Source organism: Protomyctophum parallelum (assembly GCF_964188405.1).
Source record: "Protomyctophum parallelum genome assembly, chromosome: 21".
In the NCBI taxonomy this organism is placed as follows: domain Eukaryota; kingdom Metazoa; phylum Chordata; class Actinopteri; order Myctophiformes; family Myctophidae; genus Protomyctophum; species Protomyctophum parallelum.
The window spans coordinates 26,516,086-26,530,418 of NC_139713.1; the positions used below are offsets into that span (position 1 = coordinate 26,516,086).

The 14,333-nt window shown below is 41.9% G+C and overlaps 1 protein-coding gene across 1 annotated transcript in view; it reads right to left on the reverse strand.

The window, feature by feature from the left end:
* Positions 1–14,333, reverse strand: part of mtrex (Mtr4 exosome RNA helicase) — a 30,879-nt gene that overhangs the window by 1,240 nt on the left and 15,306 nt on the right. The window contains exons 16-26 of the mRNA XM_083793923.1: positions 11,882–12,032; positions 11,127–11,299; positions 10,970–11,038; positions 10,230–10,355; positions 9,306–9,416; positions 8,812–9,000; positions 4,080–4,243; positions 3,880–3,985; positions 2,552–2,608; positions 1,847–2,009; positions 783–887 (exon numbers count right to left, since the gene is read on the reverse strand). Of these exons, the coding sequence (XP_083650049.1) occupies positions 783–887; positions 1,847–2,009; positions 2,552–2,608; positions 3,880–3,985; positions 4,080–4,243; positions 8,812–9,000; positions 9,306–9,416; positions 10,230–10,355; positions 10,970–11,038; positions 11,127–11,299; positions 11,882–12,032 (1,414 nt within the window). The remainder of the gene's footprint in view (positions 1–782; positions 888–1,846; positions 2,010–2,551; positions 2,609–3,879; positions 3,986–4,079; positions 4,244–8,811; positions 9,001–9,305; positions 9,417–10,229; positions 10,356–10,969; positions 11,039–11,126; positions 11,300–11,881; positions 12,033–14,333) is intronic.

Genomic DNA, 14,333 nt, shown 5'->3' on the forward strand with positions numbered 1-14,333 from the left:
AAAAGGCTATGGTCAGGCTCTGCCAGTGAACTTAATAAGCCTAAGGTCACATTCATACCAGAGAGCTTTGCTGCGATTAAAACGAATCCTGCTGCGCATTTTCAGAAAGTGCACTTCGTTTGGCAGGTGTGAAGGCTCATTCGAATCGTAATGCGTATCAAAGAACCGCATTATACTCAGAGCAAAAACGGGGGCTTCGCTTCGCTTCCAATCGCACTTGATTACGATTCGGTGCAGGTGTGAATGCAATCCGCAGTAAATAAAGGAAAGGAAGCAAACAATGTGGCGGGTGAGGAGCTGAACACAGTTGGAGAAGGCATATTTTACGCAGCGCAAAGATGTCCCGTTACCGTGGATAGACGTGGTTGAATGAGGAGACTGAAGCCCTGATCGAAATGAGGACGAGTACATTAATCAATTGCTTAAGAAAACACATTAACAGTGCAGTGTAATAGTATTATAGCCTACAGAATATTCTGTCTGTCTGTGCGTGCCGTAAACATGGAGTGCTGTCACTGTGTGGGGACTAGTGGGGAGTAGGAACTTTCATCTCAATAAACGTGTAAACATTTTGCGCTGCTGTCTGTTATATCAGTGCGCTCAGCGCTGTGCCTCCATGCCCAAAAGAACAGTGTGTGGCTGCGTGCGTATAGTGAGAGAGCGAGAGAGAGGGGGGGGGGTGGCACGGACCAATGGCTGACCACTGGGTTTAAGTATTAACTTAATTTATAGTATGAAGGTGTCGTATAATGGGAGTGTGAATCATGCTCAAGGCGTCTTACCCTCAGCAAACTTCTTCTCCAGTTCAGTGTTGCCGATGGCCTTGGCAGCTGAACACATCTGTCTCAGAACCTCTTCCAGACGTCGCATGCAGCGGATGATGCTACCTACAGACAGACACACACACACATTATAATACATGTATAGAAACACAGTAGCATAGGAATCGGTCTTCCGTAGTGGACCTTATTTACTGTATGTTGGACTTTGTATATTTGATTTGCCTTTCTGACTGTTACTGGACCTGTTCTGTTTCTTTCCTCTCGATTCTCTTTTCCATATTCTAACTCTGCACTGTTGAGAACGTCCACAGAAAATAATATCACCCACTCTTATACACCTGTAATCACGTGATCCGAGTTGATTCTGCCTCGGACTAAAAATACAATTGTCGTAGATTTGCAGAGATACTAACAAGTAACAATGTTACAAAAATGCTATTAACATTAACCAAACTCCAATTATTTCATTCATATTATTGGGCTGACTAAAAAGATATTGCTTAACTGATACATTGACAGAAATTGCGTTTGTATTCTGGTTTCATAGAAATACACAACATTTTACAATGTAACAAAATCTCTACTAAAATAATGTGGCAATCATTAGGCTGACAAAAGCAGTGTTGCTTAACTAATACATTGGCAGAAATTGTGTTTCATAGAATGTGTTATTAATTAGTTGCTTACTTGTGGGTTACTAACGTCTCCCTTTGCTTACTTTAGGTCTAAAACTGACTAACTATTATCAGATTATGCCAGATCAGTGATTTTCCTATTTCTAACTTATGTATGTATGTTTAAAAAAAATAAGTCTGAAAGCTTTCAACATGTGAGCTTGTAGAGCTGCTATTTGGACAGCACACCTGTTGCGCATCGACAGAATTAGTTTGGATTCAGTCCAGGTGTGACCGCTCAAATCAACCTTCACCCACACACCACAAGCATATGGAATAGTATACATACTGTACTACATACAATTTCATATTCTGTACATGGTCACAACAGAGCAATTGAAACAGGGTGGAAAAAGCATGGAAGTGATGCTGCAGAAGTCTATATCTGACCTTCAAAGACATCGGTCATCTTGCAGATCTGAGCAAAGGATGCTCCGTTGGCCCAGGTGTAAACCACATCCATGAGGTGCGGTTTGAACTGGTTCAGATAGGACTCCTCGTCCACCTCCAGCTTGGCATCTGCTGACACCTTGGCTATGCGCTTTGCACACTCCTGAGGGTCAGAAAAGTAGCACAAAATAATGTCTAATAATGGATTGCATTACATGCCTACTCAAAGCGCTTACAATGGTCCATTAATTCATACATCCATTTATATTTAATACTACTACTATTAGAATATACTATCTTCTGAAAGTAAAAAAGATAAAGAAAAGGACATTAAATAAAATGTCGAAGAGATTTCGTGTGGAGGAAAATAATAGAAGACTAGAGCACTGGGGGACCCCAGTCAACAAAGTATATTGGGTTTTTAAAACCTGCATGGCGAATGGCAGAAATTAAATTATTTGCAACAGGGGTAAATGTGGTGTTTTCCTGTGAAATGGCAAAGTGGCACGGTTGTACAACAAATCATACATTAAGCACAAGTAAGACGCGCAAACACGGGAAGCGAACGCAGCTCGTAAATTGCAATAACAATTAGAATAAATTACATTGACAGACAGACAGACATGATCTGCAGGGTCTCATAGTTAGTGCTCACTGCGCACTCACTGCGTTCGCAATAAATGCTTTGTATTTCGTCTGTGTTACCTGCATCTGTCTCAGTGGCCCAGCAAGCTGTTCAGTCAGTTTTGGCATCTCGCTGGCCTGATTTAGAGAATAAAACACAGCATTAATTTCACCTGAGAAGGTGTTGCAAAGCGGCGCATTGTGAACTTGTGGATCGGCTATCTTTACCTAATGTTTGCCCCAAAGTAGGTACACTAGGGTTTATGTGGTTAACCAAACTGATTTAAATCAGTATAGGCAAACATTTACAAAGATGTTTTTGAAGTAGCATAATTAGCTGATCTAAAAGCACACAAGGCATCGAAACAACACCCTCACACGATGAAGTGTTTGTAAAAAAGGACATAAGTGGTGAAACTAATGACTAAATGAGCTCAGCTGTGTATATAATATACAGAAAAGCCTTTGTGTGGAACTAGATAGTGGAACAGCTGCACGTCTGCCGAGTAAGTCAGTGACAAAGATGAGAAACGAAGAGGAGAACTATAAGCACAACAGCAAGGAGCCAAAGCGCCCCTATGAGACAAAAGCCACAGTTTCACATCGACACGCACAATTAATGTCTCATTTGTTGTGTGAAGAGGACGTTCCGATATGGAGACTGATCAAAGGTTTTATGAAGACATCTGTTGCTAGGGTTGCCTCATGGACAAAACATGCACTATTACATCACTAGTTTGTACAGTGCTTTAGTTTCAGTGGTTGAGAGCTAGCCAAGAAGGCATTGTTCACCTGCGAATTTGGAAAACAGGTCAGGTTAGTATAGACAGGTAGTTTTGTTCTTTTCAGCTGTTTTGTTGGTGTAGTGAGTTATTGTGGATGTGCCGGGTCAGGAAGAAACTTGTGTGATTGTTTTTAGTTTTGGGGCCACCCTGCAGCGTTTCATCCCTTCTCTATTCATCCCAGTTTTTATTCACGCTTCACTTACGGTTTGTGTCTAGTTTTTTTTTGTTGGTATTCAGTTGTTTAAAACCCATTTTGGGCGGGAACCCCTTTTGGTAGCATTATGCTATGGTTTAGCTATTGAAAAATAGCAGATCTACAAGCTCATAGCATGAGCTTGTAGGTCTGCTATTTTTGAAAAATCAAAGAACCACTGACATAGAAACATAGCTTTTTCAGAAAACTGTCAGGATGTAGAAGACATTTTTAGAATCTGATCTCAGGTCAGAATGGGTTAACAGAATGCTTTAGAGTTGCGTTTAGTCGTTGTGCTGACTGTTAACTCATATCCAAACACACTGTACACTCTGAATGTATGGTGTGTGTGTGTGTGTGTGTGTGTGTGTGTGTCTGTGCATGCATGCATGCATGTATAGTATGTGTATACGTTCTGTATGTGTTCTTACATTCTCCTGAAAGACAAAGCAGGACAGTAAAGAAGTGGCCTGTTCAGCCGTCAGATCGTTGAAGAGACCATTGAATATCATCTCGGTCAGGAGCAATTCATCAGCACTGCACAAATACGACAAGACAACCGTTAGTCCTGAAAATGCAATCAACATGTGCACAAGTATTTGTCGTGTGTGTGTTAGAGGTGTGCGTCTACCTGCTGATCTCACAGGCAACGCGTCCCTTCATCTCGATGACGTCGGAGGGAGACGCGAAGCCAAGGCGTCGCAGGACTCTCTTCCTGCACTTGAGTTTGTCCATCTGCAGAACCGTCCTCGCCTTCTTCAGCTCCCGCTTGGCTGTTCTGACATCTGCTGCGATCTAACACACACACACACACACACACACACAAAGTTTTGTCTCCAACAGTTCTGCTGCATCCAACAGTTACATTCAAGTGATCAAGTGAAGTTAGCAGTAATAATGTAGTCGAGTCCAATTAGCCCAGACCTTGAGCACACGATAATATATATATGTACTGTATATATTAAGAGCACAACTTTGAGTGCTGTTCGGGTGGCCAAGTCATAGACCAGGACGTATGCGCAGTAGACGCCTGTGCTTTGACTTTACCTCTGCGTTTTCGACCCATAAAGTGGCAAGTAACAAACAATAAATACACATGGACAACAGACACACAATATTCACAGAGAAACGACAACACGCAACAACCTGCCCAGCATGGAAAAAAACATGGTCAATGCTGGCCAAAGATAAATCACTGTCTGCCTTCGTTCAAAATGTACGGTTTGTGTGTGTGTCTCACTCAGATCGCACTGGCACATAGTGGTGTTAGACGTGAGCACGCCGTAGGCGAGCGAGCATCTAGTTGTTTTTTGTGTACAACTGTAACCAATTGAACCAAATGGAACCATAAGGGTCCATTTGGTTACATTTGTTGTAGACTCTCAAGAGTGTGGTAACACGCATCCATCCACCCACCTATTTATCTGTGCCCTGGCTGAGTCCATTATCCAATTTAACCATTACCTCTAATCAACACAACATGCTGGGGTACCAAAGAACGAACAAACACACACACACACACACACACACGCACTTCATACACACAAGCAGTATCTATTATTAGAGAGCAAATAACAACGAAGGCTCTGCATTGGAATAGAACACTTTGTTGTTGAAAACACATTTTAAGTGGACACGGATGTGTCTGGTCAAAATGGTATGAAAACTCAAAAGTAGAAAACAGCGCAATTTGACTGTCCCTTAAAAAGGTAGGGTAACAGATAAGAGACAAGTTACAACAACTTCTGATATTTACAGTCCAGGGCCAATTAACTGTCGGCCTGCATATGGGGTGGGAAGAATTTAGCTGTTCAAAGAGTGAATCAATGTACAAATGTGTTTATGATTATATCCAAATACAACATAGACACTGTTTTTGAGCGGTGCCTAACCACTTCAATGACTGGCCGCGTGTGTGTGTATGTCTGTCTGTCTAGAGTACGGCCTCAACAACTGCAATACCGACCGAGTGTGGATGTCGGTTTGTAGTATACGACCCATTGACTGATTGGGGTCACATTCGGGCCACACTGTTGAGCAGCCTAAAGGGCCATTCACACTGAGAATTATAACTATAACTGCAGCCAGCCAGTGGTGTTATTGGCGGCAGCGGTGGCTCAGGGGGAGTGGCCGGATGGTAACCGCAAGGTTGCTAGTTCGAACCCGGGCTCCCCCAGAGTTAGTGTCGAAGTGTCCTTGAGCAAGACACTGAACCCCAAATTGCTCCTGATGTGCTGGTTGGTGCCTTGCATGGGTTTCCGCCGCCATCGGTGTATGAATGTGTGCGTGAATGGGTGAATATGCACAATCTATGTAAAGCGCCTTGGATAAAAGGTGCTACATAAATGCACTGTGTTGCCTTTAAGGCAAATGTTCTATTTTTCTGTATATTAATTAATGGTACGTGGTTGAATTTCTGTTTACCTTAGAAGGGCTTTGAGTACTTTATTATGAAGGCGGTTACCAGTGATTTTATTTAGAAAACTCTTTGTATTTAATGAGTCACTTCCTGTCAGCACCATTTTCATGCAGCAGTGCACAGAAATCACAGGTTGTTCAGAGCTGTGAGCCTAGAATCCCATCTAACCCACTTGGAAGCATTTTAGAGGCAATGCCGTAAGTTGTTGCGTTGATTTCAGTTAACTTTCTGTACAACTTTGTGAATTTGTGTACATATTTGTAAGAGGAAAGTTATTTACTTAACAATGTTTGCTGCTGTTTGCAGAGCATAGTAGCCTAGAGTGCACAGGTGTAGGGCATCCTGCTAATTGCCTTGGTGTGTGTAGGTCATTTAGCTACTCACCTGCTTTCTTTTTACTGTGAAATGATGTCAATTAAGAACAAAATGTTTGTATTGTTATGTTTGCAGTTTTCACCGTCATGTCATGAGGAAGAGCAACAGTAAATGGTCAAATCTTACTTCGTCTCTGTCTTCATTGGCTGCGGTTTAACTCAGTGTTTAGTGACAGTTCTCTACACTGCATGAGAACACTACATGCACCATTTACCATTTTATTGGGCAGCCTGCACCGCTCAGTTCACATGGTTGTGATTTTTCCAGACCATTTGAATTTCCGGCATTATTTCCACAATTAAGCCTGAGGAAGGTCGCAAGACCGAAACGTTGCTCAATTAATAAAATTGCTCTTAACTAGCAAGTGGCAGTGTGCGGATGTCCCTTCTTCCACAATTTCCGGCATTTAAAATTATATGTTGCCCTGTCTTTAATTGTTAAACAAGACATAAGTGGCTAGGTGAGAATGCAAACTGGATAGGGTGAAAAAGGTGAGAAGGATGCGAGAACAGGGGAAAGACAGGATAGAAAGTGTATGGTGTGTATTGTGTCATAAATGGCAGTGTAGCCAACACTGCAGCCTTCAATCCAAATATGACATACTTCAGGCCCCTCAAGGCATGCATCACACTCATTCAATTTCATCAGATCTGCACAAATCAAGTGGATCCATTTCAGATTAAAAAAAAACAAGAGGAATTTACAGAAAGGCGACAGGTTTGTATGCCTGAAAGGGGGAATGTACACTGCTGTTGCAGGAAACAAAGTAACCAAGGAGAACTTAAAGAGGCTTAGTCACAGATGGATAACCAAGGTCAGGAGCGGAACAGAGTAAAGCCTGATTTACTTAGTTGCATGCCAGTGTCGACCACAAAAATAGCTTATCTACAATCACACAATGCATCCTCACGCATTGTGTCACTGTGTGCTTTAGATTAGCCATCGTCGCATGCGACACTGGTGCAGAACTAAGCATAAATCAGGCACAACTCCACACTGCCCATCAGTTACCACTTTGACCAATGACACCCACACACTTATCATGTACTGTACATAGGCAAACATACAGATAGCATTTCTGTTTTAATTTCCTGAACATGGTTATGTACAGGTATGTAGACTATGGTGCGTCTTGCAGTTTTAATTACCCTCATAAGTTCCAGCATACCACAGTTGGTTACAACCTCGCTTGGCTGAGAGGCAAATAAGTACCGAAACCTCATGATGAAAACACCAAATGCATCTACCTTATTTATTTCATCTGTAAGCACAGAACAACCCATGTCAAGGGTCAACTATACTCAGAGATATTGGCTCTGCTGTGTTGTGCTCATACTCATAGGCACAAGGCCTAAGGCTGTAGCTCAGGGATCGCATTCCCCCTCATTAATTATTGCTTCATTAAAATGAATCAAACGCACACCATTGTTTTTGGCATTGGGTCAACAAGTTGTGTCAGTAAAGCCTGTAGGATTATCAAAGACTTCAGCCATGGACCGTTTCAGATGCTATGAGTGTACAAATTGAACCAAAGGGACCCGTCAGGGTCCCATTTGCAAGCAGTTCCGCATCCATAAAACAATTATGTATGTAATATTTACTGTATAAGTAGGACCCTTGCACACAGCACCTTCAAATAACATCAACGTGTGCCATGCTTAATTCTCTCATTAGTCATTGTTGCTATTGCTGCTACAATGTTGAGGAACTGAATTATACTCCTATTTTTACTTTATTTCACAAATCTCAATTTATTTTCTGTCATGGAGCAATTCAAGACTTTTGTTTTAATTCTTAAACATTTCCATGCACTCCTCCGTCTCTGATAGCCTTTTTTATAAAAGAGGTGGATCTCTGGGTGTTCTGCCAGTTGGCCTATGAACACAGCAAAGTCTATATATTGTCCATCAGCGCTTCCTGCGTTTGTCTGTACAAGTACACCGCCCATCCTGCTTCTAAAGGAAGCAATAGCGTAAGGTCATTTGTGGCTAACAAACTGTGCCGATTTGATTTATTTCAGCATTAACAGTAAAGATAAAAGAAAGCAACATTTCACTGGTAAGAGCCAACGCTAGACTATTGTTTCCAACCCTTACTTTCTATTGGTTATTTTCAATACACAACACAACCAAATAGGAATCAGGCCTTAGTATTTTATTCCATACACACTATATTATCAGACGTGTTAATTTCATGGTAAAAAACTGACAAAGTGTTTGTAGACTACCCTATTTTCACTGACGAACACTAAATAAAAACTAAGCTACAGTATGATGACAGTCTAGACTAAATATATTGCAATTTCGTCAAATAAATCTGAGATGCAAATCTTAGGGTTGAGACTAGCGGAGAAGAGATCCAGCCGAACTAAAAGACAAGTCATTTTAGGTTTACTTGCGCGTCCCATAGCAGATCTACAAGCTCACAGCGTGACACATTGTGAGTTTGTAAATCGGCTCTTTTCAGCATGTAACGAAGGGTAAAATAAGCCATTATTAAATTAACATTTTGAATGACATAAAACTCAATCAAAATTTGGTGTCCAAATCAACACTGCTGTCCATCTTACCAGGGATTTCTTCTCACAGAGGGAGTAGACAGACTCCAGGCTGGGGTCACTGTGCATTGGGTGGGAGTACATGCGGTGCTCAAAGGCCTCCACCTTCTGGATGACCTTCTTCAGGGCAGGGTCCTTGATGCCCATGTCATCCACGGGATCCAGCAGAGGAATGCCGTCAGGGAAACGCTTCTGCACCTCCTGAGAGAGGGGGAGACGACAAGAAACCATTACAGGTGTTAAAAACAAAAAGAGTGGGTGAAATATGTTTTACTCAACATTACATTTACAGGAAGAGTTGGGATAGGGAATAGAGCAGAAAGGAACACATGGCAGCGAACTGGTAAAATAACATGCAGGCTGTGGTAGATTCGCCTGGTTTCCAGGATAGAAAAACATATCCAACATATAAACTAGCATCAGATAAATAGAATCATAGTTCCATGTGCATATGGTTAAAGTGACATGAAAAGATATATGCAAAAACATACGTTTGCCATAAATACCTGTATAGCCTTGAGCATGAGCTGTCTGTTGTCAAAGGGCCTCAGATCCTTGGGGATGTACAGCCGGACTGAGCTAATGGAGTTCAGGAGATGCAGCATTACTGGAACCACCTGGACAACAATACAAAAAAAAACATATTATATATATATATATATATATATACACCCTAAGAAAACATAGCATATAACAATATAAATGCATGTCTACCCACAAGGTTTTATCAGAAAGATGGCATTGTGGAGGCAGTGAGCTGCACTGAGTCCACCAGGGCTCTACACAATGTTCTCTAGTATTTGCCTCTACACCAACAGCGATATCTTGTGCCATTTTTTTTTTATAGTTCGAATAGCTGATCTATAAGCTCACAACGTGTTGATGTAGATCGGATAGTTGAACTATTTAATAATGTTTTAAATTAGCAAAAAAGGGATCTCTTTGCCATCGACCAGCTCAAATGCTCACACCTGAGCTTGTAGATCTGACTTTTTCGCAGAATGGTTGCCCCAGAATAGGGATGCTACTTGAGACACTGCTGAAGAAAAACATTTTGGTTATACCACACCAGGGGTGGCCAAAGGGTAGATCACAAAGGCTGAGGTAGATTACATGACATGCCCCTAAATAATATTTAATTTAAATATATAAAAATTGGTATATGCCACTTGAATTAAAAGGTGAGTTGTTTGTTTGACATCAAAAAGGGCCCGTCAGCTCAAATCCACAATGCAATATTTTGTTTTCAAGATACTATTTTCAGCAATGGTGGGTAGATCTTATTGAGCTGGAAATTTTGAAAGCAGCCCTCTTAAATTCAGCTTTGTGTGTGTGTACTGTACAGTATGTGTTGTAACTACCCGCATCTCTCCAGTCTCTGTCCGTGTATGCTGTGTGTATCTCTTTATTTGTGTGTGTGTTACACCCACCTGCATCTCTCCAGTCTCTCCCGGAGAAGCAGGTTTTGCAGCCTCGGTGGCAGAGTCCTTTACACTCTCTTTACTGCAGTGGACCAGCACCTCAACCACATACAGAGGCTCTGCGTCTGAACCGGCCTACACAACCAAATGAACATTAGTCTCAACCACATACAGAGGCTCTGCGTCTGAACCGGCCTACACAACCAAATGAACATTAGACTCACACCACATACAGAGGCTCTGCGTCTGAACCGGCCTACACAACCAAATGAACATTAGTCTCAACCACATACAGAGGCTCTGCGTCTGAACCGGCCTACACAACCAAATGAACATTAGTCTCAACCACATACAGAGGCTCTGCGTCTGAACCGGCCTACACAACCAAATGAACATTAGACTCACACCACAGTTAACTTCTTAAATATTCATGCTTTTTTACTTTTAATTATTATTTTATTTTTGGAATTGTTCATTTTACATTTTAGTTTCCGTTAACACTGTTTTCTTTCTTATTGTTAACGATAATAACCCAGTCATCCACACTCTATAGATGTAAACAGATCTACAAGCTCAAAATGCATGGCTTTGCGCCACGTTTTGATCCGCTACTTTTGTGTTACACTGTAGTATGATCACGTTTATTAGGGCATTAATATAAAAAATAAAAAAAAGGCCACAAAGTATGGGGATAAGAGGTTTCTGCCTGACAGCGATGAAACGCAATGTGTTGCGACATAATACTGTACCTTCACGTTAGTCTTCTTAGAGAAGTTAACCACCACGCCCCAGCCAAAGTCTGAATCTTCATTTTTCACCTGGAGGATTGCAATTTTGTATTATTCTGCGTGAATAATGTGAGAATAAACATGATGGTTATTTCATGCATGTAAGAGTGTGTTATACCTTGACCAGTCGTCCAGGCTGTAAAAAGGGTAAGCAGTATTTGGGTTTGTGGACAAACTCTTGGATCTCCTTGCTCAGCTTGGCGAGCTGCTGTCTGATCTTAAAGTAGGTGACGACCACTTCCTCATTGGGGATCTCGATGGCATGATACTGTTCCTCCAACTTCTTCATCTCTGCACACAGACAGTTTAACCAGAACACAAATTTAAAAAACATTCATGAATGTTATGGCATTGCTTATTTCTCACCTCAAATGTTGTCAGATACATATTTAATACGGTTTAAGTTTTAAATGAGAATATTTTGACTAAGCAGACAGACAAGCAGAACTAAGAGTGTCTCTATAATGACAAATACCTGTACAGGTCAATTAAATCATGATTCATAATAGTTCACAAGGGCTTGCTGATCCAATTACACAGTATGCTTGTGTTTGACAGGAAAATATTCAGATTTACTTTTTTTAAGATATTTTTTTGCGGCTTACGCCTTTTATTGATTTTTTAAGGGACAGATAGTAGGCTGACAGGAAACGGGAGAGAGATGGGGGGATGACATGCGGTAAAGGCCGTGTCGGGTTCGGGAGTCGAACCCGCGGCACACCGCGACTGGATCACCAGTCCGGTGCCCAGACCGTTACGCTACGGCCTGGGCCTACTTAGGGATCTTTGACATAAAAATGCCCACACACACAAACACACACACACACGTCGGACCCTGACTGTGCTGTATGTATGCTGCATGAATTAACTTACTCTCCACTACGCCGGGCAAAGCCCTGTAGTGCTGGAACTGGTAGAAGGATTTCTCCAGCATGTACTCTGGGTTGATCTCCTCCACACGCAGCAGGTTCAACACCATGTTGTATGTGAGGTGGAAGGCGCTGTTCAGAGGGTCTGCAGAGCCCTGCACACAGCACAAGTTTAACCAATTAAAACCTGAAGCCGATTCTATAAATGCCTTCTAAATCAGTCATTCAAAATTATTCAAGAAGATAAAGGACATTTTTCACAACATTTCTAAAATGTTCAAGAATAGCAGATTTACATGCTCGCAGGGCGTCACTTTGTGTGGCGCTGTAAGCTTGTACATCTGCTATTTTTGAATAGCCAACACGAAAACCGGTTTTAATGGGTCCATGGGGTGAGTAATCGATAGACGTTTTTTGAGGGTGAACTATCCCTTTAAGGCGCCTGGATATAAAAAGAGAGACCCAAGAGGCCCTGGGAGAGATCTCAGACACTAGTAAGCCAACAATCGGTTTCACATGAACACAACCTCTTTCACAAGCCAATGGTTGTACATCAAGAACAGAGAAATATGATTCACTAAGAAAGAACGGGCCAAATAATTCACTCAAACGGCGTACAAAAGATGCCTTGGGCAACGTGCCATACATAGGACAGGAGCCGAACTGGCCACGGTCCTGGGCTTCCTCTGAAGTGTACGCAGTCTGTTGTGAATATTTTAATGGAGCAACATATGTCCCAGTGACCCAGAAAGAGAACAATTATAGGGTCTGTTATCTGGCTAGCTCAATTCAGTAATTCAGAGGAACTGTCAAGTGTTTTTGCAGGATGCTCTTGGGACCATTCTGGCAGTAGGAACACGGTTACGGCATCTCTGAAGAGTGGGGATTTGGTAAAATATTGAGAAGAACTGGCTCTTGGAAATATTCTACGGTTCATCGAGGTAAAAGCAGAAATAGGAAAGCAAAGTTTGGAAAACGGTATCACACATTATCGCCGACAGGCAAGAAACCTTGTCGTTATGTCCAAAACACCTTTCAAGAAATGGAAAAAAGAACACGTTGTTCCAATGGATCCAATCATTAATACTTTTCTTTGGTCAAAAATGTACAAATCTTCACTTTACACTTCGACTGCTCAACCCGAGTTTCCAGAGATAATTGAGTCTTTCCCTGCTAAACTCGAGAAGTCAGAGTTTGTTTTATTGAGCCTGGAGGGCGCTTTTGATAACTCATGAGACATCATACGTTTTCCGGGGGTTCTTTGTGACACGTCACACGTTTGGATCATGTGACTGGAAAAAAACAAGTCTCTTCCCGTGGGCCGATGGAACATCCCCATACAATGGATTCCTATGGGACGATGCGGCGTGATATGAATGCCTGTTATTCTAACTTTTTTCACGGATCGATCATGGATTATTTTCCGACACGCTATTTTAAGGCACCCGTGGGTTTTGATTGATTGATTGAAATATTTATTAACAGTTTGTAGAATTACAGTACATTTCAAGCACAAACTCAATACAAAGACTGTTAACTGTGAGTGGACGACCCAATTAAGCATTACACTTGTTTACAACAGGGTCCACATTGTTCAATTCATCAAAACATTTAGAGACATACAAATAGACACTTCTATGTAGTTAAAGAACAGAACAGGAATTCATCATATAGGAAGCAAAAAGGGAAAAGATACATATACAGTGAGGGGAAAGGGGGGGCGGTGGGGGGGATTCCGATTTTACAGAGGCCAATTTCGAATTGCAGCCATCCGTAGGTGCCCTTTGAGAGCGGTTTTGAAGGAGTCAAGGGATTCACATGTCTTAATGATTGTTGGTAGGGCGTTCCACATTTTGGTGGCATAGGAGCGAAAATAATTTAGTCCCTTGTTTGTGCCGAATCTGGGTTGTACATGGTTTGTTGCACTCCCTCTGGTGTTGTGGGTGTGGACTTCATTTACATTAAGGAAGTATTTGGACAGGTACATGGGTATCTTAGTGGTGTATCGAATCTTGTCGACCAGACCCACTGCAAGATGCTGTACTCTGTCGTCGACCCTAAGCCATCCCAGCCTGTCAAAGTGGGCAGGGGTGAGGTGGGTTCGGGGGGTGAGGCCAAGTAGGAGCCTGACCAGTTTGTTTTGGGAGGTCTGGAGCCTTGTTTTAAGGGCCTTTGAGGTGCTGTGGTACCAAGAGGTGGATGCATAGTCAAAGAAACCTTGTACGAGGGCTGCTGTTAAGGTCTTCAAGGTGTTTTTGTTGACCAGTGAGGAGATCCTGTAAAGGAATCTTGTTCTTTGATTGACTTTTTTGATTACGTTGGTGGCCATTTTTATCACCGGAAAGATTGGCCTCCAGGATGGAACCTAGGTAGGTAATTTCATCTTTCCGTGTGATAATGTTGTCACCCACTCTAATCAAGAAGCCATCTTGCTGAAATTACTATTTGATCCGAAG